Source organism: Cannabis sativa, chromosome 3, assembly GCF_029168945.1.
Source record: "Cannabis sativa cultivar Pink pepper isolate KNU-18-1 chromosome 3, ASM2916894v1, whole genome shotgun sequence".
NCBI classification, from domain to species: domain Eukaryota; kingdom Viridiplantae; phylum Streptophyta; class Magnoliopsida; order Rosales; family Cannabaceae; genus Cannabis; species Cannabis sativa.
This window is the reverse complement of record NC_083603.1, coordinates 65,093,727-65,114,166: the sequence shown is the minus strand read 5'-3', so window position 1 is coordinate 65,114,166 and position 20,440 is coordinate 65,093,727. Positions and strand designations below refer to the sequence as shown.

Below are 20,440 nucleotides of genomic sequence, written 5' to 3'. Positions count from 1 at the left end.
AGGAAACATCAATAATATTTTAAGGCACATGGCCAAGAAACCAGATTAATACACAACTTTAAGCATATCAAGGCTATAAGAAAATAGGAAATTCTAACAACTAGAATTTGGAATCATTCATTCAGAATGCTAGAAATTTATTATTGGAGTGCATCACTCATTTATCAATGGAGTGAAATCACATGGAACAGTAGAAATTTATTGGTGGCCTGTAAAAAATTGATTTGCTATGATTTTCATAAGATTATTTATTATTTATTTTTTATTTTTAGTACACATGTTAGTTCCTTATTGTTATTTCAATATAGTGTTGATAATTTTTTAATAATACTGATCTTGCAATCAAAGGTATTGAAAGCATTCACAGTAGGTTTTGTACTTCCTCAGTGTGCTCTTGCAAGAGGTGTTCATGTATATGGTTGGAGCAGAATGTAGGTATGCTCGTAGTTTAATTTGTTGTATTGATTAGAGTTTAGTTTAGTGTATTATAGTATGTTTTATGGTAACATTTAAAGTAGCTTTTTTCTTAATTAATTTCAATTAGACACTCATGTGGTACATATTTAGATTCTGTTGTTTGTACAGTTTAGTGAATTTTAGTGTTTGAATAATAGTGATGATTGGTCTGAATGGTTGAAATATAGTAGGGATATTAAATTGTCAAAATTAGCTTCCCAATACCTTTTCTCTCTCCTCCTCAACTCCCATTTATCAGAAAATTTCTGAAAATGTTAAAAAATTTGGTAAGAGATTGTGAGTCTGCTTTGAAATTTTAGTTTCAAAAATGTTTATTGATATAAAGATGTTTGACTCATCTTAAGAGTTCATTGGTCATTTATAATAATTAATTCTTATACTAATAAAATAAATATGAGCTTCACTTCATTTGTAGCAAGTCTTGAGATTTCATGGTATTGTTGGGTTTGGGTAGTTGTTTTTGTTTTCAGCTTGTAGTTATGGCAGTGCAGAGCCAAAATGCTGGTTTTAGGTAAATTGATGTTGTTAATCAATAAAATTGAGAGACAATCAAAAGATGTGAAATGGTCAAACCATAGTTATGCCCAAATATTATTCAGAACAAATCCTATTTATATGACACATTTCTATTATACTCATATCATTAATAACAGTAAAAAGAATAAAAAAAAAGCAATAGCAAAAGATAACAGGACAAGTAAAACTCACATAAGCCAAAATTTAATTTTGAAGAATGTTGATGACCCAAGCCTTTTTGTCCCAAATTTTGTAGAATGATAGCAGAATATTTTTTTGCTGAAATATAATTAGAGTAAATATTAAAATCCTTTAATCCCAAAAATCACTTATAAGCATGAAATTAAACTTTAATTATAAAAAAAATAATTATGTTTAACATATGCTAAATATATATTATTTTCTAGAGATTACCGTAAATATGGTATTAGAAGGTTGAAGCTCCTGTTGCAGTGAATATTATTTTTCTTAGTTGCAGTGAAAGGAGGTTGGAATGTTGAAGCTTCTATAGCAGAGAAAATTATTTCTTTTACTTACAGAACAGTTATACATTCTTGTTTATAAAAAAAACACTATATATTCAACAAAAAGATAAATAAACAATGTAAGAGCTATAAAAGTGGAAACAAACTTAGAACGTGTATCAATTTTAATAGCTAAATAGCAACACTTTTTCAAAATTATAACGTTATTATTTTTTTTTTGAAACATCCAAATATATCAGAGTTTGAACCTTAATTATATTTCTTATACGAGATGAAGCATCAAACCCCATATTATTAGTTTGAAAACTAAGATAAGAGCCCTTACTATCGTCAACGACAGCAACATTCTGACCACCGTCTACTGCCATTGAAGTCGGTGAAGGAAAACCTCTGTTTTTGAAGCTATGCGATCCCTGTTCCAAGAAATCCAGAGCGATCATATTATGAAGATCTTCACCAGCCTAAACAGGACAAATCAAAATGCATATAATTAATCACACAAACAGAACTTCCAATGAAAATGGTGGAAAGTCTCTTGTGAGCCATTTCCAATATCTCATTGTCTCAAAAACGAGAAACAGATATCAATGAAAACGTTAATATAAATATTAAAAATCCATAGTCATATCTAGCCTTTATTTTTGGAAAAAATCTTACAAATGATATTATCAATTAAACTTATGTTATCAAATTATGTACCTTGTAAAACAACAAAAAAGCCCAGAAGTATTGGCTCTCCTATTTGGCCTGATAAGCTTGCCAAATGATGAGCTCCAACACCTAAATCCCCACATCGATTACGGCAGGGAGAAGAGCTTTCAGCCAAATTATGAATAGATTTGCTTGACCTTCACATCGATTCTGATAGTTAGACATACCCACATTGATTCTGCTCCGACATTAAGAAGGCGAAGGAGCCCCCTTGTTCTTTCAGCAACTTTACTTCCTCGGAATGTTTCTCCTCCTCTTCTTTAAGCTTTAACTTTTCTTTCTGAAGCTTCTCAAGTTCTTTCTTTGAAGCTTCAACATTACTCCTTAACCCAAAGGGATAACGATGCATTCGATTAATAATGGAGACAATCTTATCGCTCATCTCTGCAAACAAAGCACTGAATCGCAGCAAGTAAAGCTCTCGACACAATCTCAGCCTTCAGAGATATATGGGCTTTCTTGATGTTTCTGAAACTCATTGGGATCCCTTCGAATGGGTTTTTAGGGTTTTTCAAATTTTTGCTCCCAATTTTGTACAATTCCGCCCAATTTTCATTTCGTTGTGGTCCTCTTCCATTCTGATGCAAAGAAGCTGAACCAGCTGATTCAACCAAGGTTGAGGTGGTACTGTAGGTTGGGTTCTCCAAGGAAGAAGAGGAGAAAGAGGATAGAGGTGTCGTTCTCTAAAATTTTGATTAAAATATGTCAAATTATACATTTTTACAATAAATATAAATAGCAACATTTAGAGACACTTTTATAAAAAATGTTGTCTTTTTTAATGTAAAATTATAAATAGCAACACTTATTTTTATAGTGTTGTGTTTGGATATTATAATTAATTATTAAAAATAAAAATTTATAAAATTATAATGATTTTGTAACACTTTTTTTAAAAGTGTTTTTAATGTAAAAATAAAATAATTTAACTACACCTTTTTTTGAAGTGTTGCTAAATTATATTTTTCTAGTAGTGCATACACCTATTTACAAGGCTTATCAACTGATTAAGAACGTTCTTAATGGTTGGTGCTATTGACCATGATGTCTCCCACTACCAGCACTATGATCGCACTGCGAGACCGGCACTATGTTCGTGCCGCCATGATAGCATCAATAGCACCCAAGAGTACAATTGGCCATGATATCACTCTTAACCAGTACTGTGCCCGTACTGTTGAACCGACACAATTGTTGTGCCGCTATGATAGCGCCAATTAATACTCTCTGGGGTGAATATCACTCTTAACTAGTACGATGCATGTACTGTCGAACCGACACAATTGTTGTGCCGCTATGATATCACCGAAAACATATACAATCATACATACATCATGCATATATCTCATATAACACGCTATATACAGTTCTTACCTGTTTTTCCGAATTCAAATGTGCTGGCCGACCTGAACGGAAATTCTCGTGCTAGATGGATGCCCTAATCACATTAATTGTAACACAGATGAGTGACTCGCTAAATCACTACTCGGGGACTTAAACTTGAAACTAAAAGTTTCCCTATCAATAAACCACATGGCAATACTCTAAATAACTCAAAATTGGGAAAAACTAAGGTTCCAAAAATCCCCCCAACCGGCAGACCGGTTCCCAACCGGAAGTCCGGTTCTGGGTCACCAACCGGTCGACCGGTTGCCACAAGTCCCCCAGAACCGGAATTTCGGTTCTGTGCTGGGAACCCGAAAATTCCCCCATGACCTCAAAACTCAACCAAACTTCACCAAACTTTCCAGTATACCTGTACAGTGCATTTACAACCTAAACCAACTAGAAAATCACAGAACAAACGAATAAGTTCCAACTTGCCATTAATTACCTAAACTTGAGTTTCAAAGCTCAAGCTTACCCAATTCCATTTTCACCTTTCAAAACTATTAACCAGAGCTTACAACAACTCAAAACTAACCTAGAAATCAGATTACATAAGCTTTAAATCTTAACAGCCCCTATTCTCAAGAAAATCACATGCTCAACCAAGAAAAAGTTAAAAACTAAAGAAGGGTTCTCATTAAAGCTTACCTTAGCTTGAATCTCCCAAAGTTCTTTGCTGAAAACACTAAAAATCAACAGCTCTTCCCCTTGAATTGCCCCAGCCGAAAGAGAAAAGAGAGAGAGAGGAGGTTCTATTTGATTTTTCTTTAAATTTTCTAAACTTATTTTTTTTCAAATGAAAAGGGAATCACTCACTAATCCTTTGCTGAAATTAATGAGGGTGCTAGGTGTCAACTAATGGGACAGCCACCTATTCCACTTAATAGCAAATGACTAAAATGCCCCTTAACTTAAAACTAGGGTATTTCTAAAACTAGGGGTAAAATGGTCAAATCCCATAACCCCGATCAATCCCGATAATTTATTTTCTCTAAAATATTCCCCGCTAAGAAATAAAGTTCTAAACTTACCCATGTGATCAATCTAGCCATCCATCGCATTTTCCGTTGTCGCCGAGCAAAAATTACAAAAATTGCATATTTCACATATTAATCAAACAATACCCCTAGAGTTTAATAAAATCTCCGAAATTGAGAAATTACAACTCTAATATTTATTTCTAAATATTGGGGTCCAAAATAATTAAATTCATAAATAATAATAAAATAATAGAAATTATTGCTAATTGCATTTTCTAATCCAATTTATTAAGGCGGTCGTTATAGAATTTAATTGGTAAATTCTAGATCTCCTTACTGGAAGCTCAGTTATATAGGACCATGGTCCCTATACTAGTTGAAACAAACTGCTTGTAAGATTATGTCTAGTTTATGAATTTTTCACTAAGATATGGCTTGATTGTGCAGAAATAGTGTTTTGGGATTTATTTATTAATTAAGAGACTTTATGGAGTCTAGTTAATAAATATTATAAATGACAATTTTATTTGATAGTTATTTTAATTATTAAATAAATAGTTTTGGCATTTATAGGGTTGAAAGTGCAAAAAGTGGTATTTGTGAAAAATAGATAAAATAGTTGAGAAAAATGATAAAACCCAAACTTGAGTGGGGCCCATTAAGTGGCCAGCCATCAAGTGTAGTTTTTACCCTATTTTATCAATTTTTTTATTCCTAATAATTCAACCCTAACCCTATTGAAGATAGTATAAAAGGAAGGCTATGGTCTCTTCATTCAACTAATGCCTCTAAAGCTAAACACCTAGCTTTCTGATGAGACCTCTTCATTCTTTTTTCTTCTTCAATTTGAAAAACACTAAGCCTCTCTTCACAAAATATTATTCAGCCATTAATGATTGAGTAAGTGCCCACACACATCAAGTTGGTCCTCAATCATAGTATGTAAGACTGTGAAGAATCTAAACACGAGGAAGGAGTTTTGGGCTCAGATCTTGGTGATACTCTACTACAGAAAGGATACAGGGGTTAGATATCTGAGCGGAATAAGTCATTTAATTTCGCTGCACCCACTGTAAGGTTTCTCATAACTTTTATGTGTTTAAATTACATTGTTTTAGAAATTCATATTAAGATGTTAAAAATATACATGATAGTAAATCTAGATCCTGGTAAAATAATTCCAGCAATAATTATATGTTATATAAGTAAAACTCACTACCAAATCAAATATGTGTACAAAATTGACACGTGTTTTCATATATTTAGGATATTTGTACCTATTTGACACTTGTGAATAATTATTGTATTTATTAAAGTACCAAATTATATACTATTTGACAATGTATGTGTCAAATTTATATAATTTTTTTAAAATTATGAATTAATGTTTTTTTTTACTATACGATCATATATTTATTTGAAAATTATGTAATAATTAAAAAATAAAATAAAAATAAATTAATATATTTTTCTAAAATAATATTATGTATACGTGCATTTGAACGTAACATTAACCTAATCGATATATATATATATCAATGAATTTCAAAGTGAACATGCTTTAAACCCTAAGTTCGTTCACAGTGGAGACGATCAACTATCAAATATTCTTTTGAAATATTGTTTCAATAACCCTTCTGCCAATTTCAAGCAAGTTGCAAGATTTTTCGAATATAGGATTTTGGTTCGATAATCCTTCTGCCAATTCCAAGCAAGCTGCAAGATTTTTCGAATATAAAGTGTGATTTATTATATATATTATGAGAATTTGGATTATGAATGAACAAAAAATTTCAGTATTACTTCTTTTTCTTTTTCAAATATGGGATTTGGGTTTATATATGTTATGAGATTTGCAAGATTTTTAGCCTCTCAACCAATGTCCAATTATGTAATAGTCGTTTACCTTTATATAAGGGAGTTAATACAGTAAGTATTTACATTTTACCTAATGATTTATAGCCATTAATTTAATCAAATGGCTTAAATTAACTCTTGAAAACTACACCGCAATTAATATTTTTTTTATTTATAATTAATTTTAAATATTAATATAATTAGCTAGATCTAATTAACAATACTCCAAAGTTAACTCCAAACCTACATTTTTTTTTTTACTTATTTACCTTATAACTTTTTATAATTTTAATTAATTATTTTTTAATTTTGAATTTATGTATTAATTTTATTTTCTACTTAATAATAATTATAGCTAAAAGAGTACAAAATATTCAAGTTATTTAATCCTAAAATAATCAATGCAATCAATAATACAATTATAGTGTAAGTGATAAAATTCTCTTACATCAACTATAATGTCATAAGTTCAATCATTTGTAACGACATGCTTTTTATTATTTTTAATTTAAGTTTTTAAATTAATTGAATAATTTGATTTTTTTTCAAACAAAAATTTAAATTTCTTCAATATTTTTTCATTATTAGTATGAAACAATTCTTATACTATAACAATTTAAAGTTTGTAATTATTGTAAGTGGAAATCTACCATCTTAGACATCGTGTTTTACAAAAGTTACCAATTAGACCTTCTGTTTTATTAAATGACAAAATGGACCCTGTATTTTTTAAAATTGTAATAGGACCCTGAATTGATTTTTTATTAAAATAAAACTTAATGATAATTCGATCTAGAGATATTATGATAAATCTGGTTACATTTTCTGTTTCTGTTATTGCTAAAGATATTATGATAAATCTGGTTACATTTTATGATCTAGAAATATTAGGGTTTAGGGTTTGGAACAATTTTAATATTATAAAATTTTAAAAAATTTATAATTATTGTGGTGAAAAGTCTTTAATTTTTATTTGTTAATGTACATTGATAGTTGTATTACATAAAGTATAATAGTGAACAATAAAATAACACATGCAATAATAATAATAATCAAATGAAAAATTTTGTCAAATAAAAAATTGAATAATAAATTTTTTCAATTAAAAATACATAATAAATAGATGAAAAGTTCTGCACTAAAAAATATTTGAACGATCTCAATTACCGTCGATCTCATCTAAATTTGATAGTCTACCACAACTTTGGATAATTATAAAACGTGTGGTAAGACATTAATATCATCCAAATGTAATAGTTTATTGTTGTAAAATTTATTTGCTATGTAAGTACACACAGTGGTAATTTATTTGCTATGTAAGTACACACAGTAAAATAAAACTAAATATTTCTTTATACATATAATTTTTTCCCTTGTGTTTGTAATTTTTTGTTTTATTTATTTTAATTTTTTATTGGGAATATAAAATAACAATAATTTATTTCTATTTTGTTGTTAGTTTTGTGAAAAAAATAAGAAACATTAAGTAATTCAATATTAAAAATTAACCAATTCAATCCGCACTTTTGCAGATTGAATTTGAGTTATTATGTGGATTGGATTGAATCTAAAATATAAAATTCTCACTTAGTACAAATCGAATGCACTCAAAATAGTACGGAATGGATTGTATGATTACCGTTATTGAGAATGATAAAGAGGAGAAAAAAAACTCTTCAAAAAGAACGAAATAAATGAAATATGCAAAAAATAAATTGTATAAAATTATTAAATGAAGGTGTCAAGGCTTGAACTCATGTCACTTAATAAGAGATAGGATAATGTGCATTAACTCTTTCCAACTATATGTGTATACTACTAGCTAACTGTACATGCATAATTTATATAGATATAGTGTTATTAAAAAAATAATTAATTTAATATTTAAAAACTTTAAATACATTGAACTAAGTTGAACAAAAAATATATTATGAATATGTATTATTTAATATTTTATGCATGATTATATAAATAATGTAATTAAAGTAAATAATTATACATTGAACATTATAATTTTGAAAAGTAAATAATTAATTAATATTTTATGCATGATTATATAAATAATGTAATTAAAGTAAATAATTATACATTGAAATTATTAAATTAATTAAAATTTTAATTAAATATAAATAAAGAAATATAATATTACTTTTAAAGGATTGAACTCTTGACGTTTTGATTGTTTTAAGAGTACTTATATTGATTATTATAAGTTGAACATGTTATAGTTTTCTATAAGTATAATTATTATTTTAAAATAAATTTAATTAAAATATTATAAATTTAAAATTGAAAAAAATATAATTAAAATTAAATTTTTAATAAACATTATAGTTTGGAGTTAGGTTTGGAGTTTTGTTAGTTAAATTTATAATTCATAATATTCAAAGTTAATTATAAATAGATAAATATATTAATTATGGTGTAGTTTTGAAAGGTTAATTTGAACTATTAGATTAAATCAAATGTTATAAATTACTATCCCTATCAATAAGTATTTTACCCAATACCTGTAATAGTCCCCTTTATGAAAATATTTAAATTTCTTATATAGTTTAATTTCTTTTTAATTTATTATACATTTTTTTTGCCTTTTTCATACTCTTAAATTTGTAGTTGATCGTACAACTGAATTTTGATCTCCTTAGTTTCTAGTATACCATGGTTTGGAAAGATAATGCTCTCATTATGTATTGATTTAATGTTATTTATTATAAAAAACATATCTTATATAATATCAAGTATTATGATGGCAGGTATGTCTTATATAAATGGTGAGTACATTTTAGTATGTTTTTATACTTAAATATTAAAATTTTATTTGGAAACGAGATAATCAATTACAAACTTATCTAATGCTTATCTGTGTGACAATCAGTAGTCTCGTGATCCGTAAGGAGAAATACTATTGGAAATATTTTACCAGAATCTAGATTTACTACTATGTATGTTTTATTAACATCCTAATATGAATTCTAAACCAATGAAATAAACACATATAAAGTTTAGAAAACTGTAATATCCGCTAACTCCGAAAGAGTATTTTTGTAATTTTATTTAGCTGAGAGTATTTTTTTATTTTAAATATTTATGGATTTAAATATGTATGGGATTATTTTTATGATGATATAATATTTGATTTTATTGGCATGTGCATAATGCCTAATAGATACATATGTCTGGATATTGTTATATGGGTATATTATTATTATTATTATTATTATTAACATATTATTATTATTATTATTATTATTATTATTATTATTATATTATTATTATTATTATTATTATTATTATTATTATGATTATTATTATTAACTGTTACGATATATACACGAACGGAACGAACCGAATGCCAAATTTTGTGGAATGGGAATCGCTCCACTTCGGTTCAATGCGATATTTTGCTTGGGTTTAAACACGATAGAAATTAGGTTTTAAACTCTATTTTCGTACACCCAAAACAGAGAACCAACGAGAGAGAGAGAGAGAGAGAGAGAGCACGTATACGGCGTATACGATACCGAAAATTTTCGTTTCTTCAAGCGGAGTGAAACCTGGGTGAACGTGGGGGTTTGGGATCACTTGTATACGACCTAAGGAAGCTTTTTAACGTGGTATAAGGGGCGGAAGTCGTCGTTTTCAGATTCGCCATTTTTGAAGCTTCAAAGGTGCGGCTTAGTTACGGACTCGAATTCGAACGTGTTTAAGCTTGTTCTTGGGTCAAGGGAGGTTATATTTGAGTGCATGGGACCCTAAGGATTGTTTTTGACGTAAGAAAACGAAGCTTTAACGTCCAAAACGAAAATCCAAAATTTTGGACTCCATTAAAGACGGTACACCGCCAACGAAGAAGACAACCCTGATCTGCCTTCTCGGACCACTTTTCTTGATCGTTTTGAGGTCCTGAGCATTGTGGAGAGCTTCCCCAATCGAAAGGACGCTTCAAGAGCAGTCGGAGACAAAGTTACACTTTACCGGCGACGAAACCGACGAGAACTCCGGCGACACTCCGTTCAGGGGTTTTATGGAGGTTATTTTTCGATTTTCTTTCAGTTCTTGACTTGTGCTAGGTGTTCTTAGGCCTACTATGAAGTTTGATAATTTTCTTGCAATTATTTGATTTATTATGAATTATTTGGTTTGTTTGTTAAATTAAATATGAAAAATACTTAGATTACTCAGAAAAATCTAAATATATTTTATATGATTAGTTATGAGATATAAACTATTGCAAAATTGGTAGATTCGAATTTCGGTTAATTTTGTATTTTTCATGAATTATTTGTGTTATTTATTAAATTAATTATGAAAAATACTTAGGGTACTCAGAAAAATCTAGATTTTTTTAATATGATGGACTATGATATATAAACGGTTATAAAATTGGTAGATTGAATTTTCAGGCGATTATGTATTTTTCATGAATTATTGATGTTATTTCTTATTTTAATTATGAAAAATACCTAGGTTGCTTAGAAAATTCAAAGAAAATTATTTATGACCTATTACAGATTATAAAGTGTATTAGTAGAGTTAGATCTAGTTTTTAATCAATTTTGGTATTTTTCATGAATTTACTTAATTAATGCTTAAGTTAATTATGAAAAATAGATAAGTGTTGTTAAAATAGTAAAATGTATTTTTGTAATACCATTTACTGCCTATAATATCAAATGGAATAGGCTTTATTATTTATTGGTTGCTGTAGGCATTTATTATAATTATTGGTGATTAATTAACTATTTATTTGGACTTTAATAAGAATAAATAGTATTTTAGTAAATTTTACGTAAAAATGTGTTGTATGAATTCATGTTTTACGTTAAGAATGTTTGTTTGAGTCCATGCAATATGTTTGGGTGAATCAAAATAATAAATGCTTATGTATGGTGTGTCATGCAAGTGAAATGGACCTATGTGTTACGTATTTTTACGTAAGTTTCTGTATGAGTTTAGAGATTCATACTTGAATGTATTTTGAGTGTATTGTTGTGTTAATGAATGTCTAGGATCTTGTTCTGAACAAGGAAATTCGTTGAGGTGCTCGAGGTAGCAAGTGTGGTCTTAGCAACTGAGGTAAGAAGAGTGGACATCTGTACACAGGGTGTATGTTATGCATACAACTTGGGTTGGTTGTTATTTAATTTGATAGTGTTGTGATTTCCTTATATTTTGTGAGCATCATTAGCATGAGAATAATATTAGGGTCTTGCTGCTTGTGTGAGCATAACACTTGCAGGTTATAACATTATCATGGGTGAGTACAACTTATGGTAATTAATTACCCTGTTGGATGCCAAGTGTGAGAATAACACAAGGCAGGGCAGTTTACCTCATGTCTGATCAACATGAGTGTATAGTTGATTATCGTATGTGAGTATAATGTGCGATATGAGACATGATTGGTGCATGTGAGAACAACATGCGTTGTGGATATATTTATGGAATGTGAATTACTGTTGATTAATATTGAAGAGCAAATTATGTCAAGTAACTAGTTAGGAGGGTTATGTCCTACATAGCTCTTCTTACTGGGCGTTAGCTCACGGGTACTCTGTGTGCAGGTAAGGGTAAGGCTAAGCAGTGAGAATGAAGAGCTCGAGGCGTGGACCGCATGTTAGGGGGCTGGCACAGTATTTTGCTTTTAATGTTTTTTTTTTTACTGCTAAACATTTTGGAACTATTATTTTGACTTAACTAGTTGTTATTTAAGTTTACAGTACTAAAAGAATTTTGTTTTAAACAATGAGATCTCATGCTTGAATATTTTTCAATAAAGAAGTATTTGTTTGGTTTTATCTTATTAAATTGTTTTATACGAACTATCCTATGTGACATCTCGGGAAATCGGGGTGTTACAATATGGTATCAGAGCAATACGGTCCTAAAGAATGTGGTTAGTCCTAACATGTAAAGTTCACCGCCATGAGACGAGCTCGACTCACTGTACTGTAAGTGGTTATTACTTATAATTAAGTTGCCTTAAATTTCTGCATGCGAGAGGGTAACATTATTTTCATGTAAAATTGATGATCAAAATGATCTTGATGTGTATTGGTTTGTGTGGTTCAGGAGTTTAGAAATGCCTCCTAGAAGGTCAGTTAGAGTGGGTCGAGGTCGAGGTCGAGGTCAAGGCCAAGGCCAAAGCCGAGATGATGGAGGGATCAATGAACCACCTTAAGCACCACAGGGATGGGAAGAGCACATTGCCGCACTGGAAGGAATCATTCATAGGCAGGATGAAGAACTTCGTCAGCTGAGACGTCAACCGGAGCCGCCAGTCCAAATAAGGCAAGATGCGGAAAATGGAGACCCACCAGCTGCAGTGGTATATCCTGCTACAGAGGCTAGACATGAGTTGTTAGCAGAGAGATTTCGAAAACAACACCCACCTGAGTTTGAGGGAGGCATAGACCCGGTAGTGGCTGAGGAGTGGATAAGTCGCATAGAAAGCATTTTGCAGATGCTAAGGGTGGATGGGAATGACCGAGTGAAGTGTGCATCTTACATGCTGAGGAAAGATGCTCGTATCTGGTGGGAGGTGGTGGAACAAACAAAGGATGTAGATACCATGAACTGGGACGATTTCAAAAGGGTCTTTAATGAGAAGTATTATAACTCAGCAGTTCTAGCAGCAAAGGTCGATGAATTTACTGGGTTAGTCCAAGGGAGTCTTACTGTGACTGAGTATGCACAAAAATTTGATAGATTGGCGAAATTTGCTCCAGATCTGGTGCCTACTGATAGAGTGCGAGCACATCGATTTGTGGAAGGCCTGAAACCAATGGTTGCTCGAGATGTGGAAATTGTGTTAAGGGGTCAATTCAGTTATGCTCAAGTTGTCGAAATGGCTCTTACGGCGGAGCGGAGTGAAAACAAAATTTGGAAGGAAAATGCTGCCAGGAGAGAATCGAAGAAAGGTGGAGCCAATTCTAATGACCACAAGAAACGAGGACAGGACCAGTCCGGGCAGCCAAGTCAAGACAAGAGGTACAAAAGTGATAACGACCAACGATTTAATGGCAGCAGTGGGCGAAACATTCCAGAATGCCCTAAATGTACCAAACGTCATCTCGGCGAGTGTCGCGCAAAAGCATGCTACAAATGTGGAAAAGAAGGACACATCAAACGCAATTGCCCACTGTGGGGACAGACTGGGAACAGAGCAGAACCCAAGAAAGATGACAAGTATGTTCCAGCCAGAGTTTTTGCCATCACTCAAGCAGAAGCTGAGGCCAGTCCTTCGGTTGTATCAGGTCAGATTCCTATGGCCAACACCACTTGTAAAGTTTTGTTTGATTCCGGTGCAACTCATTCCTTTATTGCTAGCACAATTGTAAATCATATAAATGCACCGAGTGAATTATTTACTGTGGGGTTTGGGACCATGTTACCATCTGGGGAGGTTGTAATCTCTAGAAGTTGGCTTAGGGGTATACCTGTCAGGATAGATGGTAGAGAATTATTTGTAGACCTGATTGTATTAGATTTATTTGATTTTAATGTAATCTTGGGCATGGATTTTCTTACCAAATATGGAGCATCAATTGACTGCAAGCAAAAGAAAGTTGTTTTCACACCAGAAGATGGAGAGACTTTCGAGTTCAGAGGGGTAGGAAAGAAACCTCGCACCCCTATTATTTCGGCAATGAAGGCTGGCCAACTATTGCAGCGTGGGTGCTTAGGGTATCTAGTTAATGTGGTTGATGACACCAAGAAAATTGAAAGAAAGCTGGAGGAAACACGGGTAGTTGCTGAGTTTCTTGATGTATTTCCAGAGGAGTTACCCGGGTTACCACCACACAGAGAAATCGAATTTGTGATAGAATTAGTGCCCGGAACAGCACCAGTTTCCCGCGCACCATATAGGATGGCACCATCTGAATTGAAAGAACTCAAAATACAGTTGGAAGAATTGCTTAAGTTAGGGTTTATCAGACCTAGCTACTCTCCGTGGGGCGCATCAATTCTATTTGTTAAAAAGAAAGACGGTACTATGAGAATGTGCATAGATTACCGAGAACTGAACAAGGTGACTATAAAGAATCGGTACCCATTACCGAGGATTTACGACTTGTTTGACCAGCTTCAAGGGAAAAAGGTATTTTCTAAGATTGATCTTCGTTCAGGGTATCATCAGCTAAGAATCAAAAATGAAGATATACCGAAGACAGCCTTCAGAACGAGATACGGGCATTATGAGTTCATGGTGATGTCATTTGGACTTACAAATGCCCCAGCAGCTTTTATGGACCTCATGAACCGAGTCTTCAAGGAATATCTGGATCAGTTTGTCATTGTATTCATAGATGATATATTGATTTATTCTAAGACAGAGGAGGAACATGAGGAGCACTTACGCTTGACCTTGCAGCGACTGAGAGAACATCAATTGTATGCCAAGTACAAAAAATGTGAGTTCTGGTTGTCCGAGGTTGCATTTTTGGGCCACATTGTCACTAACGGGGGAATAAAAGTAGATCCTGCCAAGGTTGCTGCAGTGAAAGAATGGCCTAGACCAAAGACCGCCTCAGAGGTTCGAAGCTTTTTGGGTTTAGCAGGCTATTATAGAAGGTTTGTTGAGGGGTTCTTAAAGATAGCCACACCCTTAACAGAATTAACTAGGAAGAATCTAAAATTTTTCTGGTCAGACAAGTGTGAGCAAAGCTTCCAAGAGTTGAAGAATAGACTTATCTCAGCACCAATCCTCAGTTTACCAACAGAAGAGGGACAATTTGCGGTATATTGTGATGCATCTAAACAAGGGTTGGGTTGTGTTCTAATGCAAGAAGGGAAGGTAATTGCTTACGCTTCAAGGCAATTAAAAGAATACGAACAGAGATACCCGACACATGACCTAGAGTTAGCTGCAGTGGTTTTTGCACTAAAAATCTGGCGTCATTATCTCTATGGAGTGAAATGTGAAATCTACACCGATCATAAGAGTTTAAAGTACTTTTTCACCCAGAGAGAGTTAAACATGAGGCAGAGGAGATGGTTGGAGCTAGTCAAAGACTACGACTGCGAGATAATGTACCATCCCGGTAAAGCCAATGTGGTAGCGGATGCACTCAGCCGTAGAGGTCCCGGACTAGTTTCCACTTTACAAGGAGTATCAAGGGAATTAGTGGAAGACATGGAACGAGCTGGTATAGAGTTTATTACAGGGCAACTTGCAAAGGTCACACTTCAATCCACTTTGTTAGAAAGAATTAAGGAGGGGCAGACGACAGATCAAAAGCTCAGTGAACTAAAGCAAGAAATTTTGAATAGTAACGCCAAAGATTATGAAATATCAGACACAGGATTAATTCGGTTCAAGGGACGAATTTGTGTGCCCGATAATGATGAGCTCAAGAAGGGGATATTGGTAGAAGCTCATACTACACCTTATTCAGTTCATCCCGGGACCACTAAAATGTACCATGACCTAAAAGCATTGTATTGGTGGCCTGGTATGAAAAAGGATGTAGTTGAATTTGTGGCCAAATGCTTAACATGTCAACAAGTTAAAGCAGAGCATCAAAGACCAGCGGGATTGTTACAACCACTGAAGCTCCCTGAATGGAAGTGGGAAGAGATTTCCATGGATTTTGTGACTGGGTTACCTAAGACTACAAAGCAGCATGACGCCATTTGGGTAGTCGTCGATAGGTATACAAAATCTGCCCATTTTCTACCAGTACGCATGACTTACTCCATGGACCATTTTGCTGAACTTTATGTGAATGAGATTGTGAGATTACATGGGGCACCGTATTCTATTGTTTGTGATCGAGATGCTCGGTTCACTTCGTCTTTTTGGGAAAGCTTACAGAGAGCAATGGGAACTCGATTGAAGTTCAGCACTGCATATCATCCAGAGACAGATGGTCAGACTGAGAGAACAAATCAGATCTTGGAAGATATGTTGAGGGCATGTGTGATAGATTTCCAAGGATCATGGAGCAAATACCTGCCTTTGATTGAATTTTCTTACAACAACAGCTATCAGTCTACTATCGGGGTAGCACCCTATGAGATGTTGTATGGAAGAAAATGCAGGTCTCCACTGCATTGGGATGAGTTGGGAGAGAACAAACTCCTAGGGCCAGATGCAGTTCAGCACACCAACGAAGCTATTCAGAAGATCAGGGCTAGAATGATCACAGCTCAGAGCAGACAGAAATCTTACGCAGACCTGAAGCGGAGGGACATTGAGTTCGAAGTGGGTGATCATGTGTTTCTTCGAGTGACACCACGAAAAGGACTCTCGGTGAAGAGATTTGGCAAGAGAGGGAAACTAAGTCCCAGATATGTTGGTCCATTTCAGATATTGGATAGAGTGGGCAGTGTAGCTTATAGAATAGCTTTACCGCCATCATTATCTGGGGTGCACAATGTATTTCATGTATCTCAACTCTGGAAATATGTGTGAGACCCATCGCATGTTTTGAGCTATGAAACACTGGGTTTGCAGGAAGATTTGTCCTACAATGAACGTCCAGTAAAGATTCTTGATCAAAAAGATAGAATTTTGAGAAATAAGACAATTGCCTTAGTGAAAGTCCTATGGAGGAACAACGTGGTTGAGGAAGCTACTTGGGAGCTAGAGTCTGATATGCGAGAACAATATCAAGAATTATTTGAGTAAAATTTCGGGACGAAATTTTCTTTTAGAGGGGGATAATTGTAATATCCGCTAACTCCGAAAGGGTATTTTTGTAATTTTATTTAGCTGAGAGTATTTTTTATTTTACATATTTATGGATTTAAATATGTATGGGATTATTTTTATGATGATATAATATTTGATTTTATTGGCATGTGCATAATGCCTAATAGATACATATGTCTGGATATTGTTATATGGGTATATTATTATTATTATTATTATTATTATTATTATTATTATTATTATTATTATTATCGTATTATTATTATTATTATTATTATTATTATTATGATTATTATTATTAACTGTTACGATATATACACGAACGGAACGAACCGAATGCCAAATTTTGTGGAATGGGAATCGCTCCACTTCGGTTCAATGCGATATTTTGCTTGGGTTTAAACACGATAGAAATTAGGTTTTAAACTCTATTTTCGTACACCCAAAACAGAGAACCAACGAGAGAGAGAGAGAGAGCACGTATATGGCGTATACGATACCGAAATTTTTTGTTTCTTCAAGCGGAGTGAAACCTGGGTGAACGTGGGGGTTTGGGGTCACTTGTATACGACCTAAGGAAGCTTTTTAACGTGGTATAAGGGGCGGAAGTCGTCGTTTTCAGATTCGCCATTTTTGAAGCTTCAAAGGTGCGGCTTAGTTACGGACTCGAATTCGAACGTGTTTAAGCTTGTTCTTGGGTCAAGGGAGGTTATATTTGAGTGCATGGGACCCTAAGGATTGTTTTTGACGTAAGAAAACGAAGCTTTAACGTCCAAAACGAAAATCCAAAATTTTGGACTCCATTAAAGACGGTACACCGCCAACGAAGAAGACAACCCTGATCTGCCTTCTCGGACCACTTTTCTTGATCGTTTTGAGGTCTTGAGCATTGTGGAGAGCTTCCCCAATCGAAAGGACGCTTCAAGAGCAGTCGGAGACAAAGTTACACTTTACCGGCGACGAAACCGACAAGAACTCCGGCGACACTCCGTTTAGGGGTTTGTGGAGGTTATTTTTCGATTTTCTTTCAGTTCTTGACTTGTGCTAGGTGTTCTTAGGCCTACTATGAAGTTTGATAATTTTCTTGCAATTATTTGATTTATTATGAATTATTTGGTTTGTTTGTTAAATTAAATATGAAAAATACTTAGATTACTCAGAAAAATCTAAATATATTTTATATGATTAGTTATGAGATATAAACTATTGCAAAATTGGTAGATTCGAATTTCGGTTAATTTTGTATTTTTCATGAATTATTTGTGTTATTTATTAAATTAATTATGAAAAATACTTAGGTTGCTCAGAAAAATCTAGATTTATTTTATATGATGGACTATGATATATAAACGGTTATAAAATTGGTAGATTGAATTTTCAGGCGATTATGTATTTTTCATGAATTATTGATGTTATTTATTATTTTAATTATGAAAAATACCTAGGTTGCTTAGAAAATTCAAAGAAAATTATTTATGACCTATTAAAGATTATAAAGTATATTAGTAGAGTTAGATTCGGTTTTTAATCAATTTTGGTATTTTTCATGAATTTACTTAATTAATGCTTAAGTTAATTATGAAAAATAGATAAGTGTTGTTAAAATAGTAAAATGTATTTTTGTAATACCATTTACTGCCTATGATATCAAATGGAATAGGTTTTATTATTTATTGGTTGCTGTAGGTATTTATTATAATTATTGGTGATTAATTAACTATTTATTTGGACTTTAATAAGAATAAATAGTATTTTAGTAAATTTTACGTAAAAATGTGTTGTATGAATTCATGTTTTACGTTAAGAATATTTGTTTGAGTCCATGCAATATGTTTGGGTGAATCAAAATAATAAATGCTTATGTATGGTGTGTCATGCAAGTGAAATGGACCTATGTGTTGAGTATGTTTACGTAAGTTTCTGTATGAGTTTAGAGATTCATACTTGAATGTATTTGGAGTGTATTGTTGTGTTAATGAATGTCTAGGATCTTGTTCTGAACAAGGAAATTCGTTGAGGTGCTCGAGGTAGCAAGTGTGGTCTTAGCAACTGAGGTAAGAAGAGTGGACATCTGTACACAGGGTGTATGTTATGCATACAACTTGGGTTGGTTGTTATTTAATTTGATAGTGTTTTGATTTCCTTATATTTTGTGAGCATCATTAGCATGAGAATAATATTAGGGTCTTGCTGCTTGTGTGAGCATAACACTTGCAGGTTATAATATTATCATGGGTGAGTACAACTTATGGTAATTAATTACCCTGTTGGATGCCAAGTGTGAGAATAACACAAGGCAGGGCAGTTTACCTCATGTCTGATCAACATGAGTGTATAGTTGATTATCGTATGTGAGTATAATGTGCGATATGAGACATGATTGGTGCATGTGAGAACAACATGCGTTGTGGATATATTTATGGAATGTGAATTACTGTTGATTAATATTAAAGAGCAAATTATGTCAAGTAACTAGTTAGGAGGGTTATGTCCTACATAGCTCTTCTTACTGGGCGTTAGCTCACGGGTACTCTGTGTGCAGGTAAGGGTAAGGCTAAGCAGTGAGAATGAAGAGCTCGAGGCGTGGACCGCATGTTAGGGGGCTGGCACAGTATTTTGCTTTTAATGTTTTTTTTTACTGCTAAACATTTTGGAACTATTATTTTGACTTAACTAGTTGTTATTTAAGTTTACAGTACTAAAAGAATTGTGTTTTAAACAATGAGATCTCATGCTTGAATATTTTTCAATAAAGAAGTATTTGTTTGTTTTTATCTTATTAAATTGTTTTATACGGACTATCCTATGTGACATCTCGGGAAATCGGGGTGTTACAGAAACCTTACATTGGTTGCAGCGGAATATAATGACTCCTTCCATTTAGATCTCTAGCCCTTGATTCCTTTCTATAGCAGAGCATAATCAAGATCTGAATCTGGATCTCTTTCTCTCCTTCTTTGATGCTAATTCTCCACAGTTTTACACTATGATTGAGATACCACTTGATGTGTGTGGGCACTATTCTATCACTAAAGGCTATTTCGAAATTGAAGAGAGGAAAAGTGAGAGAGAGAGGGGCGGCTATGGCTTTCTCTGAAAGAAACAATGTGCAAAAGTCATAGTTTCCTGAAGCCAACACTTTCTATTTATAGAATGCCAACTAGGTTTAGGTTAGAATTGTATGGCATTAAAATAATGGAAAAATAAATGGTAAAAGGCTTGCATAGTGGCCGACCATATAAGAAAATTGGGCCTCACTTTGCAACTTTCCGATTTTGTTATTTTTTAATCCCATTTTCTCAAAAATGCCAATATTCCAATTTAACCATTTAAATGCCAATTCTAATTATTTAATAACTTGAAAA

General features: G+C 32.9%; 1 protein-coding gene and 1 long non-coding RNA gene across 2 annotated transcripts; one reads left to right on the top strand and one right to left on the bottom strand.

Annotated features, from left to right (window-relative positions):
- Positions 1 to 289: 289 nt before the first annotated feature.
- LOC115695938 (uncharacterized) lies at positions 290 to 1,951 on the bottom strand. Its single transcript, XR_009686695.1, has 3 exons — positions 1,804 to 1,951; positions 1,408 to 1,498; positions 290 to 1,272 (listed from the first exon to the last, which is right to left on the bottom strand). It is a non-coding gene; the product is annotated as an uncharacterized LOC115695938 (long non-coding RNA).
- A 7,213-nt stretch (positions 1,952 to 9,164) lies between these two features.
- LOC133036236 (uncharacterized) lies at positions 9,165 to 19,716 on the top strand. The gene is made up of 3 exons (XM_061112755.1): positions 9,165 to 9,171; positions 12,601 to 13,674; positions 19,618 to 19,716. The coding sequence occupies exons 1-3, from the start codon at positions 9,165 to 9,167 to the stop codon at positions 19,638 to 19,640; spliced, it is 1,104 nt and encodes a 367-aa protein (XP_060968738.1). The 3' UTR covers positions 19,641 to 19,716.
- Positions 19,717 to 20,440: the final 724 nt, after the last annotated feature.